The 18571-nt window shown below is 40.6% G+C and overlaps 1 protein-coding gene across 1 annotated transcript in view; it reads right to left on the minus strand.

The window, feature by feature from the left end:
• The window catches only part of Morc1 (MORC family CW-type zinc finger 1), a 205472-nt gene that overhangs the window by 104689 nt on the left and 82212 nt on the right, over positions 1-18571 (minus strand). Inside the window, exons 10-12 of the mRNA NM_001172090.1 lie at positions 17927-18006; positions 16557-16627; positions 9429-9493 (exon numbers count right to left, since the gene is read on the minus strand). Coding sequence (NP_001165561.1) covers positions 9429-9493; positions 16557-16627; positions 17927-18006 — 216 coding nt within the window. The remainder of the gene's footprint in view (positions 1-9428; positions 9494-16556; positions 16628-17926; positions 18007-18571) is intronic.

Consider the following 18571-nt stretch of genomic DNA (forward strand, 5'->3'; position numbering starts at 1 on the left):
ATGTCATAAATATATGTGATTATTGTGTGGAAGAAACAAGTGTTCACAATCTCTTCAAACTAAGTTATGATACAAGATTGGAGAATTAATATATTCTTGAGGTAAAGGTATACTGCTGGCCTTTCCAACTGAAAGAAAAACTGTTTCTGGTAGTCGTTATAGACAAATACCAGAAAAATGCATTTGGTAGATCAATAGCTGCATATCATGTGCCAGAAATTGTGTTAATTTGCTCAAGTAAGAATACCACATTTGGAATAGCAGCTGCAATCAGACTCAGTATTTGACTGAGTTTTCAACAGTCATTTGTCATTCTTCATAATCCATCTTTATTCTTTACTAGCCAAATAGGAGATTAAAGAAAGATATGGAGGGGCTGCCCCCGCAGAGCGCCCATGGGCAGCACCCCGCGAGCAAACTTGAGCCTCGGGACCACAGGTAAGACCAACTTGTCTGCTGCAAGAAAGCTGCCTGGTGAAATCGGGACACACAGAGGCAGAAATCCTCTAGGACCGGGCACGTCCTGTGTTTACCAGAAGTCCCACACCCGCGGATCCCGGCCCGCAGCAGCTCTCTGCTCCCAGACCCCGTGGGAAAGAGACCTCACCGCCTGGTCAAGTGGGCACTCCTGAGGCTGCAGAGCGGAAGAGACCACCAACACTGCCCACCCCTGCCCACATCCCTGGCCCAAGAGGAAACTGTATAAGGCCTCTGGGCTCCCGTGGGGGAGGGCCCAGGAGCGGCAGGACCCCTGCCTGAGACACCGCCGGAACCTGAAAGAAACAGACCGGATAAACAGTTCTCTGCACCCAAATCCCGTGGGAGGGAGAGCTGAACATTCAGAGAGGTAGACAAGCCTGGGAAACCAGAAGAGACTGCTCTCTGCACACACATCTCGGACGCCAGAGGAAAACACCAAAGGCCATCTGGAACCCTGGTGCACTGAAGCTCCCGGAAGGGGCGGCGCATATCTTCCTGGTTGCTGCAGCTGCAGAGAGCCCATGGGCAGCAGCCCACAAGCAAACTTGAGCCTCGGGACCACAGGTAAGACCAACTTTTCTGCTGCAAGTGACCTGCCTGGTGAACTCAAGACACAGGCCCACAGGAACAGCTGAAGACCTGTAGAGAGGAAAAACTACACGCCCGAAAGCAGAACACTCTGTCCCCATAACTGACTGAAAGAGAGGAAAACAGGTCTACAGCACTCCTGACACACAGGACAGTCTAGCCACTGTCAGAAATAGCAGAACAAAGTAACACTAGAGATAATCTGATGGCGAGAGGCAAGCGCAGGAACCCAAGCAACAGAAACCAAGACTACATGCCATCATCGGAGCCCAATTCTCCCACCAAAACAAACATGGAATATCCAAACACACCAGAAAAGCAAGATCTAGTTTCAAAATCATATTTGATCATGATGCTGGAGGACTTCAAGAAAGACATGAACACACTTAGGGAAACACAGGAAAACATTAATAAACAAGTAGAAGCCTACAGAGAGGAATCGCAAAAATCCCTGAAAGAATTCCAGGAAAACACAGTCAAACAGTTGAAGGAATTAAAAATGGAAATAGAAGCAATCAAGAAAGAACACATGGAAACAACCCTGGATATAGAAAACCAAAAGAAGAGACAAGGAGCTGTAGATACAAGCTTCACCAACAGAATACAAGAGATGGAAGAGAGAATCTCAGGAGCAGAAGATTCCATAGAAATCATTGACTCAACTGTCAAAGATAATGTAAAGCGGAAAAAGCTACTGGTCCAAAACATACAGGAAATCCAGGACTCAATGAGAAGATCAAACCTAAGGATAATAGGTATAGAAGAGAGTGAAGACTCCCAGCTCAAAGGAACAGTAAATATCTTCAACAAAATCATAGAAGAAAACTTCCCTAACCTAAAAAAAGAGATACCCATAGACATACAAGAAGCCTACAGAACTCCAAATAGATTGGACCAGAAAAGAAACACCTCCCGTCACATAATTGTCAAAACACCAAACGCACAAAATAAAGAAAGAATATTAAAAGCAGTAAGGGAAAAAGGTCAAGTAACATATAAAGGGAGACCTATCAGAATCACACCAGACTTCTCGCCAGAAACTATGAAGGCCAGAAGATCCTGGACTGATGTCATACAGACCCTAAGAGAACACAAATGCCAGCCCAGGTTACTGTATCCAGCAAAACTCTCAATTAACATTGATGGAGAAACCAAGATATTCCATGACAAAACCAAATTTACACAATATCTTTCTACAAATCCAGCACTACAAAGGATAATAAATGGTAAAGCCCAACATAAGGAGGCAAGCTATACCCTAGAAGAAGCAAGAAACTAATCGTCTTGGCAACAAAACAAAGAGAATGAAAGCACACAAACATAACCTCACATCCAAATATGAATATAAAGGGAAACAATAAACACTATTCCTTAATATCTCTCAATATCAATGGCCTCAACTCCCCAATAAAAAGACATAGATTAACAAACTGGATACGCAACGAGGACCCTGCATTCTGCTGCCTACAGGAAACACACCTCAGAGACAAAGACAGACACTACCTCAGAGTGAAAGGCTGGAAAACAACTTTCCAAGCAAATGGTCAGAAGAAGCAAGCTGGAGTAGCCATTCTAATATCAAATAAAATCAATTTCCAACTAAAAGTCATCAAAAAAGATAAGGAAGGACACTTCATATTCATCAAAGGAAAAATCCACCAAGATGAACTCTCAATCCTAAATATCTATGCCCCAAATACAAGGGCACCTACGTATGTAAAAGAAACCTTACTAAAGCTCAAAACACACATTGCACCTCACACAATAATAGTGGGAGATTTCAACACCCCACTCTCATCAATGGACAGATCATGGAAACAGAAATTTTTTTTTTTGGTTCTTTTTTTCGGAGCTGGGGACCGAACCCAGGGCCTTGCGCTATGGAAACAGAAATTAAACAGTGATGTCGACAGACTAAGAGAAGTCATGAGCCAAATGGACTTAACGGATATTTATAGAACATTCTATCCTAAAGCAAAAGGATATACCTTCTTCTCAGCTCCTCATGGTACTTTCTCCAAAATTGACCATATAATTGGTCAAAAAACGGGCCTCAACAGGTACAGAAAGATAGAAATAATCCCATGCGTGCTATCGGACCACCACGGCCTAAAACTGGTCTTCAATAACAATAAGGGAAGAATGCCCACATATACGTGGAAACTGAACAATGCTCTACTCAATGATAACCTGGTCAAGGAAGAAATAAAGAAAGAAATTAAAAACTTTTTAGAATTTAATGAAAATGAAGATACAACATACTCAAACTTATGGGACACAATGAAAGCTGTGCTAAGAGGAAAACTCATAGCGCTGAGTGCCTACAGAAAGAAACAGGAAAGAGCATATGTCAGCAGCTTGACAGCACCCCTAAAAGCTCTAGAACAAAAAGAAGCAAATACACCCAGGAGGAGTAGAAGGCAGGAAATAATCAAACTCAGAGCTGAAATCAACCAAGTAGAAACAAAAAGGACCATAGAAAGAATCAACAGAACCAAAAGTTGGTTCTTTGAGAAAATCAACAAGATAGATAAACCCTTAGCCAGACTAACGAGAGGACACAGAGAGTGTGTCCAAATTAACAAAATCAGAAATGAAAAGGGAGACATAACTACAGATTCAGAGGAAATTCAAAAAATCATCAGATCTTACTATAAAAACCTATATTCAACAAAATTTGAAAATCTTCAGGAAATGGACAATTTCCTAGACAGATACCGTTTATCCGGTCTGTTTCCTTCAGGTTCCGGCGGTGTCTCAGGCGCAGGGGTCCTGCCGCTCCTGGACCCTCCCCTGAGGTTCCGAGGCTCAAGTGTGCTCGTGGGGTACTGCCCAAGTCCTCTCCTCGGCGGCAGCAACCGGGAAGATCCGCGCCGCTCTTTCCGGGAGCCTCTGTGCACCAGGGTTCCAGATGGCGTCTGGTGTTTTCCTCTTCCTTTAGTCTTTACAACTGTAATAGCCCTCATTTCACAGGTCATGAAAACGTTGGAATTTATCTCTTCCAATCACACATTCTGTGACTGGGGAAATAATCACAGGATGAATTCCAAAACTCACTGGACATACTGTGAGCCAGGCTTCATAAATACCTGACCTCTATAAGCCCCTAATTTAACTAGAGAGCCACAGTTTTTCGTGGGATCTTACAGAATCAGTATTAATTCAGAACCAGCATCCAAAAGACCCAGAAAAGTTTGATTGTCTCCTTTCCCCCAGTGCTCACTTACCCTTGTAAAAGACCACAGGTCCCTCTGGGGAAGAACTAGAAAAAGGCTAACAGTACAACTCTTAGGTATTTAGGAAGATCCTTCCTCAGGGGAACTAAAGGATACTGGGCCTGCAAACTGGCTCAAGTCTGGAAATTGGTTCACAGGCCAAGATTTTTTTTGCCATAATCCAATTTAGCCTTTCTTTCATTTGAGAATTTTTCTGCTTATACAGATGAAACAAAAATGCAGTAGGCTTCTTATTTCATGCCTGGAAACACCATGATTGATTACCCAGAATGAAACGTCTATGCCATCATAAAAATCGTGTTGCCTGCCTGAACATTATGGGTCAGATCATTATGGACATTGCTGGGCCTATGCTGCCCATTATAACTATGATCACCTTGACTTTGACTCAGTGCTGTAACCTGGCCCCTGCTACTTCAGGACCCAATAAAGCCCACTGCTTTTAACCCATCCAACTGAGCAGTAGCATCTCCAACCATAAGTTCTAGCACAAGAAAAAACGGTAACAACAAAGCTCTTCAAATATGCTGGCGCCCCTCTCACCATTTTGTTTCTTATAGGATTAGCAAAAAGCACATCTTCTAACTCTTCCCATTGTGGAGTATGTTACACCGTATACCCACTCCAGCACTGCAATTTCTCTGAACCTTAAATCCTTTTATCAATACTAAGCCAAGAGATATAAGGCAACTCCAGCCCCTTTTCAGTTGGCCATCTTTTGACAATTGCTTCAGCAGCCATTCAAAAATGACACCTTTTTTTCTAGCTGAACAAGCTTCTACATTAAACCTAGAATCTCCAGTCAGTGCGCCTGTATCAATAAACTCAGACTGATTCAGTTGCATGTACCTTCTACCATTAACCTGCACCTTTAAAGTCCATTCCCACACATATTTGCCAAAATTCATTCTGCTTGAATGAATTAGTAAACTCATTAAGCTCTTTAGCAGCATAGCGTACCTCCTCATGGCTTATGAACTCTTCTATCTGCTCTTCAGGAACCCCCTTAGAGGTTATAGGTCCAGAGGTAACTATTAGTGGCCCTTGAAGAATGTCAGTATTGTCTTGCCTGACATCTCCTCTGAAGAAAGTCAGTGATAGTTTAGAAGGCAATGAAGAATTAATTTCCTTTGTCAAAGGCATAAAAGGCAATATTTCAGGGGTGAGGGGTACACCTCCTGCTTGACAGCAGAGAGAGCCTATTTCCTTAGATGAAATAAACCCTTAAAAACTGAGGATTTGGAGTTCTCAGCCTCAAATGGGTACGCTCATTCATCATCATCCCCAGTTAAAGCATCCCATTCTTTATCAATTAATCCCCTCAGGCTTGGATTTGAATTTTTGCTGTAATTCAGCCTATCTTTCAATGAAGCCTTCTCATTGATTTTCCATAACGTGCATTCTGTAGTTAATGGAGAGAAGATTCTCTTCCAAGGCACGTGCAGAAAACATTAGACTGCGCATCGGGAGGTTGTCGATTTTACTACTGCGTACACTGTCATCCTACACCATATTGAAATATGAGAAGTTGCTTGATTTTACCATAGAACTCATCCTTTTCCTTTGTCAACTTATCCAGAGATCCTAGAAGCAATGACCAGCATTGCTATTTTCATTATTTTCCCATAAACTGTCAGTAGGTATATATAGAGTCACAAAATCCATTGCCTCTCACAATTGGTGAATTAGAGTAACCAAATACATTTGTGTCCTTAAGTTTGTAAAATAGTTCATGCCAAGGGTTTTCAGTAGTCTGCAAACTGCCAGGACAGGCTTCAGTAATGATAAGTGTTAACAAATTGAAAAGCTTATTCTAGATTGCTAAAATATTCACCCTTATATTTCTGTTTATCTAGTTGCCCAGTGAACAAGTTGTTCCATCTCAGCTGGTCTTCAGTATACATCACCATGTCCTTTACATAGGCTGCCAGCAAAAGGTATGGTCCAGATTACAGGTGGATTTTCCCACCTCAAAAGACCGGAATTAAAAGTGGGTCTTCCCACTTTAAATAATTTAACTAAAAAAATTTTCCTTTACAAGTGTGCCAGCTTTTTGTGTTTTAGGTAATTCCAGATATAATCAAGTTGACAAGCAAGAATAGTCATCACAATAGTATTATGAAAAAACATGGCTCTTAAAAGAAAAATTTCTGACACTGCATGGGTTTCCCACTTGCAATGTGTTCTCAATTTCCCAAATAACCAATGAAGATTAAACTGTGACAAAAATATTTTCACTAGTTTTGCCTCTAACACTTGCTAAAAATTCAAAAAATATAAATAAAAGCCAATAACATCAATTTACATGGACAATAGACAGGCTAGGTAAGCACTATGCTCTTTGTTTCATGCTGTCGTTGTTGTTGTTTCCCTATACATAAAGCTTTTGGTTTTGTTTTTCTTTTTTCTTTTCTATTAAGTGTTAAGAACAGAGAGGAAAAGAGAGGGAGAGAGCAAGGGAGAGGTAAAGAGAAAGAAAGCAAGAAACAGATCTTCATGGTACGAGGAATCTGCTGGAGCTAGAGAAAGCACCTGGATATGGGACACAGACTTGGCTCAGAGTCACAGCAACCTGGCCACCACAGGCTACACAAACAGTGTCCCACCTGCATGGGGGAAAAGACTGAGAGATGATTTTTAGGAACTAATTTGGCATGGTAAGAAGTATAAAAATCTTCCTTTCTCAGCCCCAAATGACCACAGAAAGGATCTTTTCCCAGGTCTCAGAGGTTGACTTATTGGCATGGGTATTATACAATATTAAATGCATACAAACCTAAGGTAATATATAAATCAAAACCTTTCTCACAAAGCTTTACCATGAGATTCAATTCTGCAACAAACTAGGATACTGACAGTGTAAGGGTTCCCAGAACGGCATTAAAAGCTATGACATCATCACTCTATGATATGGGATACTCTGGTTGTCTATAGATTTACAAGCACAGGCATGGTGGTGCACAAATATCTTTAATCCTTTCACTCAGGGAGCAGAGGCTAGTGGATCACTGCGTCTGAGTCTAGGCCACAGAGTAAATTCTAGTTTAGTTGTTGATACATAGTGAAACTCTAAAACAAAATTATTTTCCCTTTTACAGAGAAGTCTTGGACTGCTATTCTATCTTAGTAGAAACTGACCAGACAGTGGCCCACCAAGTTACCATAAGACCTGAGCTGACCATGATGAGCTGGGTTCCGTTTGACCCAATCAGACAGCAGCAGCAACCCAGCAACCTGACCATGTCCTGAAGGCACAAGAAAGTTACCTAAAAAGTAGCCCAGGTGCCTATGTTTCTCCTCTTGTACACTCTGCTTTCATGCATGCACCTTGAGCTTCCTGGGGTATGCCCTATCATCAAATGACTGAGGAACAGACAACATGTTCCAGTTTACTGAGGTTTCTGCCTGTTATGCAAGCACCATCCAGAAGTGGACAACTGCAGGGTAAAAACATGTTTCCGGGACAACCCTGAAAGACACCAGTAGAGGGAAACCATCACAGTTCAGAGCTTTGTGCAATAGTCATCATCATACATTTATTTGGAATTGTGTGATTATTATCTGAATCATCAGTTATTAACAGTGGGATGGCTTAACTGTCAGAGACTTGGAAAGAGAATGATTAGAATATTGTTGAGAAAGACATAAAAGGAAGAAGTATATGGATAGATCTCTCAAAATGGTCAACAGATATAAAGATACTTATGCCCCGTGTAAATACTCATCAAAAGGTAATGGGAACCTACAACAGCCTTATTGAGACAGGATGACAAAGGACACAGACTCATCAGAAATGAAGACCCTCTCTCTCCACCAGATGCATGTGAACCAAGGCTCTATGCCACTCCAGCTAGTATTAAGTAAGGTGTCTCCCAACATTGCTTACCCGGATGTTCACCATTCTCTTACCCACCTTCACAACCATGAATGTCTTCTCAATTGTATGTGTCATCTGCTGGGCCTAATGTGCATGTTATTCTAGATGAGAGGTGACAAATCTGTTGCGAACTGACAATCAGTAATCCTGTGGCTGGTTCCTGAACTCATAGGAGCCTTGCACAGCTGTGTGGCAGCCTAAGACAATTAGCATGGCTACCTCACGTTCCTGTCACTACAGCTTTCTCTCTTTGATCGGGAGGGATCCAGCACACATTGTTGGAAGGACAAAAGTCAAGTTCAGTGCAAACTGGAAAAATGTGTTCTCTATTAAGACCATTTGTTGCACTCTCAGAGGACTCGAATGACAGCGACAAACCTCTTTAACTCGAAATCTGGTGTAATCTGATGCCTGCTTTGACCTCTGTAGGAACTGTATGCATGTGGTGCAAAGATATTCAGCAGGCTGGACACCCATGTATTATTAATTGTTCTTGTTAAATAAATGTAATCATTTTAATTGTAAAACAGAAATCTTATAAAAATTTCCATGAAATTTAAATAATTTTGGAAAATGTATTAATATTTTAACATTATTTTGGCATCTGCATAATTAACATTTTAGGCTTGTGTTTAAAGGTATAAATATATCATCAAAATGATGCTGAGATCTAACCACTGTTCCCTGAAAAGAAATTTCTCAAAGATGTCAGTCCTCAAAGTCTGAGTTGGTCTATGCAACAGTAATTTTTTTTAATTTAACTTACTCAGCATCTGAGAGTGTGAAGAAGTCAAACTTACAAACAGATATTTGTCTTGTAAGATAGCCTTGCCATTTTTATTTTAATACATGTAAGTGACATATCCCCTCAAACATTAATTCTTGTTTTAAATTTTAAGCTCCAGAGTAAAGAACAAATAACAAGGATAGTGAAGCTATCATAGGCTCTCCTGCTTGGGTCTCTTCACATAGACATCTTCATAAAATCTAAAATTCTCAGAGAGCTTCTGGCTTGTCTTCAACATTAGACAGACACAAATGTACACATCGATAAAAATGTCGTCCATGTTTTACAATGTGTGTCTTGGATGGGAAAGCTTCATCACATTAAGATGTGCCAATCTATCACATGCTAATAAAGAGAAATTGTCATCATAACTACCATAAAATCTACCCACTTAGAAATAAGAACTTGACACAGCATGGGGTTCTTCACAAACAGAAGGCCTTAATTAATTAAGCCTTACCTCTGTTTTTGGCGAAGATCTTTATGCTTTGCTTCCACATCTTCCAGAGCTTTCTGTATTACATCCTGAAGAAAGATATTTGGTTGAGTGGAAACAGAAGTACATTGACTTGATGGCAGCTGAGCTGATACCTGTCATCAGAAGGTTCTGGGGCAGCAGAGACAGTTCATGGTGTCTAATGCAGTGTCAAATGGTGGGAACTCAACGGGCACACAGTAATAGCTTCCGTTCCAGTGTTTCCAGAATATACCCTAAGTCCAAATCTACCATTCTCTTTTTGCACATTCTAAGATGCCCTCTCTGCCTTCATTTTACTCCCTATACAACTGAAGGATTTTGGCGCAAACTACATGAAAACTTGAGTGACTTATTCAATGCATATAGACTCTGACTTTTGTTTGGGAAAACAGGAATCCTGAATTCTGTAGTCACTGAGGTATATTTCAGTAAAAACTTTTGTTAGTATTCCTTTCAGTATGTCCCCTTCATATCAAGTTCTGGACTGATATGGACCCAAATGTTATAGATTCCTCAGGTTTTTTCTTTTCTGAGTGCTCTAAAGCTAGCCCCCAACCTGACTTTCTTTTAATCAGATGCACTGATTTGTCATCACCCCCATCTTTAGTATGTTTCCATTCCCTCTAATTAGGCAGAAGAGAAAGTATCCATTATTATTCTTCTCATAGATAATAACAGACTTTTATAGACAGTATTCGGCAAGAAAAAAATGTCAAATGGAGTCAGAAGGGGACAGGAGAGGGTAATGAAGTTAATGTAATCAAATTGTATTCTATGCATGTATGCAAATGTTATACTAGATTCATTAGTTTATATGGCATAGACTAATAAAAAGTTTTTTTTTTTTTTTAAGAATAGACATTGAAAGAGCTCACCCGGGAAGTCCCACACCCGCGGATCCCGGTCCGCAGCAGCTCTCTGCTCCCAAACCCCGTGGGAGAGAGACCTCACCGCCTGGTCAGGTGGGCACTCCCGAGGCTGCAGAGCGGAGGAGACCGCCAACACTGCCCAACCCTGCCCACATCCCTGGCCCAAGAGGAAAATGTATAAGGCTTCTGGGTTCCCATAGGGGAGGGCCCAGTAGCAGCAGGACCCCTGCGCCTGAGACACCGCCAGAACCTGAAGGAAACAGACAGGATAAACAGTTCTCTGCACCCAAATCCCGTGAGAGGGAGAGCTAAACCTTCAGAGAGGCAGACACGCCTGGGAAACCAGAATAGACTGCACTCTGCACACATCCAGACGCCAGAGGAAAACACGAAACGCCATCTGGAACCCTGGTGTACGGAGGCTCCCGGAAAGAGCGGCGCAGAGGACTTAGGCAGTACCCCACGAGCAAACTTGAGCCTTGGAACCACAGGTAAGACCAACTTTTCCGATGCAAGAAACCTGCCTGGTGAAAGAGCATATGTCAGCAGCTTGACAGCACGCCTAAAAGCTCTAGAGCAAAAAGAAGCAAATACACCCAGGAGGAGTAGAAGGCAGGAAATAATCAAACTCAGAGCTGAAATCAACCAAGTAGAAACAAAAAGGACCATAGAAAGAATCAACAGAACCAAAAGTTGGTTCTTTGAGAAAATCAACAAGATAGATAAACCCTTAGCCAGACTAATGAGAGGACACAGAGAGTGTGTCCAAATTAACAAAATCAGAAATGAAAAGGGAGACATAACTACAGATTCAGAGGAAATTCAAAAAATCATCAGATCTTACTATAAAAGCCTATATTCAACAAAACTTGAAAATCTACAGGAAATGGACAATTTCCTAGACAGATACCAGGTACCGAAGTTAAATCAGGAACAGATAAGCCAGTTAAACAACCCCATAACTCCTAAGGAAATAGAAGCAGTCATTAAAGGTCTCCCAACCAAAAAGAGACCAGGTCCAGACGGGTTTAGTGCAGAATTCTATCAAACCTTCATAGAAGACCTCATACCAATATTATCCAAACTATTCCACAAAATTGAAACAGATGGATCACTCCCGAATTCCTTCTATGAAGCCACAATTACTCTTATACCTAAACCACACAAAGACACAACAAAGAAAGAGAACTTCAGACCAATTTCCCTTAAGAATATCGACGCAAAAATACTCAATAAAATTCTGGCAAACCGAATCCAAGAGCACATCAAAACAATCATCCACCATGATCAAGTACGCTTCATCCCAGGCATGCAGGGATGGTTTAATATATGGAAAACCATCAACGTGATCCATTATATAAACAAACTGAAAGAACAAAACCACATGATCATTTCATTAGATGCTGAGAAAGCATTTGACAAAATTCAACACCCCTTCATGATAAAAGTCCTGGAAAGAATAGGAATTCAAGGCCCATACCTAAACATAGTAAAAGCCATATACAGCAAACCAGTTGCTAACATTAAACTAAATGGAGAGAAACTTGAAGCAATCCCACTAAAATCAGGGACTAGACAAGGCCGCCCACTCTCTCCCTACTTATTCAATATAGTTCTTGAAGTTCTAGCCAGAGCAATCAGACAATAAAAGGAGGTCAAGGAGATACAGATCGGAAAAGAAGAAGTCAAAATATCACTATTTGCAGATGATATGATAGTATATTTAAGTGATCCCAAAAGTTCCACCAGAGAACTACTAAAGCTGATAAACAACTTCAGCAAAGTGGCTGGGTATAAAATTAACTCAAATAAATCAGTAGCCTTCCTCTATACAAAAGAGAAACAAGCCGAGAAAGAAATTAGGGAAACGACACCCTTCATAATAGACCCAAATAATATAAAGTACCTCGGTGAGACTTTAACCAAGCAAGTAAAAGATCTGTACAATAAGAACTTCAAGACACTGAAGAAAGAAATTGAAGAAGACCTCAGAAGATGGAAAGATCTCCCATGCTCATGGATTGGCAGGATTAATATAGTAAAAATGGCCATTTTACCAAAAGCGATCTACAGATTCAATGCAATCCCCATCAAAATACCAATCCAATTCTTCAAAGAGTTAGACAGAACAATTTACAAATTCATCTGGAATAATAAAAAACCCAGGATAGCTAAAACTATCCTCAACAATAAAAGGACTTCAGGGGGAATCACTATCCCTGAACTCAAGCAGTATTACAGAGCAATAGTGATAAAAACTGCATGGTATTGGTACAGAGACAGACAAATAGACCAATGGAATAGAATTGAAGACCCAGAAATGAACCCACACACCTATGGTCACTTGATTTTTGACAAAGGAGCCAAAACCATCCAATGGAAAAAAAGATAGCAGTTTCAGCAAATGGTGCTGGTTCAACTGGAGGTCAACATGTAGAAGAATGCAGGTCGATCCATGCTTATCACCCTGTACAAAGCTTAAGTCCAAGTGGATCAAGGACCTCCACATCAAACCTGATACACTCAAACTAATAGAAGAAAAACTAGGGAAGCATCTGGAACACATGGGCACTGGAAAAAATTTCCTGAACAAAACACCAATGGCTTACGCTCTAAGATCAAGAATTGACAAATGGGATCTCATAAAACTGCAAAGCTTCTGTAAGGCAAAGGACACTGTGGTTAGGACAAAACGGCAACCAACAGATTGGGAAAAGATCTTTACCAATCCTACAACAGATAGAAGCCTTATATCCAAAATATACAAAGAACTCAAGAAGTTAGACCGCAGGGAGACAAATAACCGTATTAAAATATCTGGTTCAGAGCTAACCAAAGAATTCACAGCTGAGGAATGCCGAATGGCTGAGAAACACCTAAAGAAATGTTCAACATCTTTAGTCATAAGGGAAATGCAAATCAAAATAACCCTGAGATTTCACCTCACACCAGTGAGAATGGCTAAGATCAAGAACTCAGGTGACAGCAGATGCTGGCGAGGATGCGGAGAAAGAGGAATACTCCTCCATTGTTGGTGTGGTTGCAGACTGGTACAACCATTCTGGAAATCAGTCTGGAGGTTCCTCAGAAAATTGGACATTGAACTGCCTGAGGATCCAGCTATACCTCTCTTGGGCATATACCCAAAAGATGCCTCAACATATAAAAAAGACACGTGCTCCACTATGTTCATCGCAGCCTTATTTATAATAGCCAGAAGCTGGAAAGAACCCAGATGCCCTTCAACAGAGGAATGGATACAGAAAATGTGGTACATCTACACAATGGAATATTACTCAGCTATCAAAAACAACGAGTTTATGAAATTCATAGGCAAATGGTTGGAACTGAAAAATATCATCCTGCGTGAGCCAACCCAATCACAGAAAGACATACATGGTATGCACTCACTGATAAGTGGCTATTAGCCCAAATGCTTGAATTACCCTAGATGCCTAGAACAAATGAAACTCAAGAAGGATGATCAAAATGTGAATGCTTCACTCCTTCTCTAAAAGGGGAACAAGAATACCCTTGGCAGGGAAGAGAGAGGCAAAGATTAAAACAGAGACTGAAGGAACACCCATTCAGAGCCTGCCCCACATGTGGCCCATACGTATACAGCCACCCAATTAGACAAGATGGATGAGGCAAAGAAGTGCAGACTGACAGGAGCCGGATGTAGATCGCTCCTGAGAGACACAGCCAGAATACAGCAAATACAGAGGCGTATGCCAGCAGCAAACCACTGAACTGAGAATAGGACCCCCGTTGAAGGAATCAGAGAAAGACCTGGAAGATCTTGAAGGGGCTGGAGACCCCATAGGTACAACAATGCCAACCAACCAGAGCTTCCAGGGACTAAGCCACTACCTAAAGACTATACATGGACTGACCCTGGACTCTGACCTCATAGGTAGCAATGAATATCCTAGTAAGAGCACCAGTGGAAGGGGAAGCCCTGGGTCCTGCTAAGACTGAACTCCCAGTGAACTAGACTATGGGGGGAGGGCGGCAATGGGGGGAGGGTGGGGTGGGGAACACCCATAAGGAAGGGGTGGGGGGAGGGCGATGTTTGCCCGGAAACCAAAGAATTATCATTAAGTATTAAATAAATTTAAAAAAAAAGAAATGTATATAAGAAATACTCAAGTTAATTAAAAAAAAAAAAAACACAATACAGTCACTGTGCTGCGTTCCATTCTACAGATTTAGACACAGTGTATTGAATTGTATTCCCTGAGAATCTGAACTATAACTTTTTGTGTTAGAAACACAAAACAACCATGAAATTTCACATTTTCCTTCATGACACAGCCAGGAAATGTTCCCTGAGTGGGTTATTATTAACAAATTATTGCAAAAAGATTAAGCAGTTTGGCAGAAAAACAATGGTTGCTTAAAACACAATAAAATTAAAACAAAAAAAAAAAGATTCATGACTACTGTATATTATGGGCCATAGTGTTTTACTGGACATTCCAAGTTTTATGTTTCTATTTTTATTTTTTAAATGATGGTTTAATTACAGAGAGCAAAACTTTTGCAAATATTTTTCTATCATCATTCATCAGCATGTAAATATAAAATTAGTATCTCTTTGAATGATAAACTTACTTCTGCCACTTTATGTTTTATATTTATTAAAGTAGCATTCTCGACGTTGCTGGTTAGAAAATAAAGTATTAATCACTTTTGAAGAATATTTACTATGCCTTACATGCTGCAGCATCAAATGTTCAGCCAGGGTTAATTCTTCATGTAAAAATAAACATCACATTCTTTCTTTAGAATACACATCCATCTGCTTTCTACTTTAATAAATAGTAAAATTATATCAATAAAAAAAAAAGAAAGAGCTCACCCATCACATACGACTGTTAACATCTCTTGATGGTGCCACTCTTGGTGGCTTCATTCTTAATAGAGCACCACTTTCACTGTCTTTTAAGTTAAAAGGGGAGAGGTAGAGTTCAAAAAGAATCATATTAAGTTTCCTGAAAGCATGTAAGAGTTCGAAAGTTCAGGTCATTCCACTTTGCAGTCTTCTCTGCATTAAAGTAGCCACAACACTTCAGAGATACAAAGCAAGTGGGCCAAAGACAGCTCACCTTTCCTGACAGAGCACTCAGCCCAGAGCAAAGGCACAGAGATGAGAAATTACACCCTGAGCCGTGAGAGTCTATTTGTCTCATGCACAGAAGGCACGGGGCATTGATAATCTCAGAAACAAAATTTAAAAAGCTTAAAGCATCAAAAACATTAAAAATAAGATAGATTTACTTTTTTCTTTAAGATGGCAGCATGAATATGAGAATCTTGAGAAAGCCATGCTTTTGCTTTGCTTGGGGTATTAAGGCCTCCTCCTCTCTGACTCTGTCCCTTCTGTGTGACCTGTAGACTAGACCTGGGTCTCTGACTCTCAGAGTTATGGCCAAATCCCTGCTAAGACTTACGTATTTAACCTGCAGCAGACGTAATAGAGAAGGCAATTCCTCTCCTCATTCCTGCTCACCTCTGCACACAAGCAAGTTGATGCAGTGCTTCATCAATCACCGTGGTGGAAGTGTTATGCCACAGTTTTGGTAACAGCAGATTTACAGTGCATATCTTGCAGTTATATTCTTTTTTGGTTAGCTGCAGTATGCTATAATTAATAATTATAGTTCTTTATAAACGTGCCTTCCTCGTGGGCATATTACAAGGATTACAGAGGTTGTTTATGAACTGTGCGAACCAACTCACAAGAAAAGAGCTTTGTAAGCTGGAAGTGTTGTGATTAATATTCATAATTATGGTCTATGATTCCTAGTGCTGGGAAGAAGGATTGCTTATTAGCCCTCTTCTTGCTTTCCCCATTTATCTGAGTCCATGGAGAGCTATAATTTGAATAGATATTTTTGAGGATGCTTCATAAGCTAGATATTTTTCTGCCATTTTTTTTCATTATTTTCTCTTTTTCTTGTAGTGCTTTCCTTTTCGTTTTAAAGAAATTGACTGTAAAGCTCTTTCATCCTGCTCCAAACTCATCCCAGTTCCTGCTCATCTTTGCTCCACCTCAGCCTTCCCCCTTCTCATTTGGCCTCCTTTCCCCTCTCTGCACTCACACCATCTGTTTACCTGTGCTAAAACCACCAATATCTTTTGAGCTCATCTGGAGTACATGATCAGAGACAACAGTGTTCAGGAAAAAAGCACAGGGCCTTGCTCGCCACTGAAGAGGACTTTTTGCCCATCATACCTTGGCAGAAGACAACACAATTCTGTCAGGCTGGTTTACTTTGGCTTGCACCTCTTTAAACAGTAGTTCGGCTGGGAGCGGAAGCACAAAAGTTACATAAGACGCAGATTCTTCCAAGCCATTTCTAAGCACATGTTTCCTATACTTGTAGCCATGACCACTGAGGCTGGCACAGAGACCACAATCTGAAAATCACCTGTTCCTCAAAGAGATCACTCATTTCAACTCTTCTAGTTGAGGCAGGTGGAAGATGTCACTGTGGGTAAGAGTGCCCACTTGGCAACCATGAGGAGCTGAGTTTAAAATCCACTCACCAACATAAAAAGGCAAGGCTGCATGTGTGTATATATGCACTGTGGGGTATAGACACATAGATCCAGGAAGCTTGCTGGCTAACCTGCCAAATTCAAATGGAAAGAAAATACTTCCCATAATGAAGGCAATGTTCATCATTAACATGAGCTAACACAGCATCATAACATCCAGGGTTTCCAACATATCAATTAATTCTTAATATGTTGGAGGATTTTGCTGGCTAGCATTATGTCAACTTGGCACAAGCTATAGTTATCCAAGAGTGAGAAAGCTCAATTGAGAAAATGTCTCCAGGACATTTATATATTTTATAAATTTGTGGTTGGTGTGAGAGCGTTGGTCATCCTAGGTTCTATGAAAAAGCAGGCTGAGTAAGTCACAAGGAGCAAGCCAATAAATAGTACCCCTCCATGGATTCTGGACTAGCTTCTGCCTCCAGGTTTCTGCCCTACTTGAGCTCCTGTCCTCACTGCATTTCAATGAAGAACTGTTATAAAGAAAGTGAATAAGTCAAACTCTTTACTCCCATGGTTGCTTTCTGTGCCTTATCACAGCAATAGTAACTCTGTCTAGTATAGGGATCACACTTAAGATACTAAATTGTAGTCAGTGAGATAGCACGCTAGCAGGCACCTACATGCCACCAAGCTAGATGACCTGAGTGAGAGCCCAGAACCTACATCATGAAAGGAAAGAACTGATTGCTGCAAGTGTTTGTTGACCAACACACAGACACACAGACACACAGACACACACACACACACACACACACACACACACACACGCACACACATGCACACACATGCACACACACGCACACACACACACTCTCTCACAGACGAATGAGGTGGGTAAATGTAAAAAAGATACTAAATTATATCATTATTAAACCAGAGATATACAGTGCACTTTTAAATTCCAGAGACTGGAGGTGCATTTGCCCAACAGTGACAGTACCCTCAATGCCTAGAGCAGTGTTTTACTGAGAATAAGTGCTTGACTAGCATTTGCTAAGTGGATGAACCATAATGATTTGGATGTAGAAACCTACATACCCATCTTGACTGCTTCTTCTGCCTTTTTAACTTCAGTTTTAAACTTCCCTTTGAAAGAAGACGTAGTATATTGGTACTTTCTGGGAAGAAGAAAAGAACATAATCAAGTCAAATTATCATTTTAAAGAGCATTAAGAAGAGAATATTCTTCAGTAAGACTGTGTACTGCAGAAATATGCAATTGTTAAGAAAGAAAGATTCACTGAGTGAGTTCCATCTAGCCGATACATTAGCAGACTTCATACCTATGAAAAAAATTACTTGCCTTTTAATACATGGTAATTTTCCTTCATGAAAATTCAGTCAGGAAATAAGGAGTCAAGAGTGAGATTAAAATCTCTTCCCACACAAGTGTTCACTTACACGTGCAAACAGGAGAACTCTCAAAAAGGGATACAAGATCGCCCAAGTGCTCCATTGTCAAAGTTTCCAGTTAATATACATAGCTCTCTCATTCAGATCATCATTGACACTGTATAAATGGCTACTCCCAGTCCCCAAGCAATTATCTCTGCCTGAAATGCTCAGAAAAACACATAAAAAGTCATTTTGACCTACTAAAAGCCCCACTTTCTACTGCATTGATGAAGTAGCCTATTTTTAAGGCCCATTGTTTTAGTGACAGCCAACAGTTTCTAGAATAAT

Source organism: Rattus norvegicus, chromosome 11 (assembly GCF_036323735.1).
Source record: "Rattus norvegicus strain BN/NHsdMcwi chromosome 11, GRCr8, whole genome shotgun sequence".
NCBI lineage: Eukaryota > Metazoa > Chordata > Mammalia > Rodentia > Muridae > Rattus > Rattus norvegicus.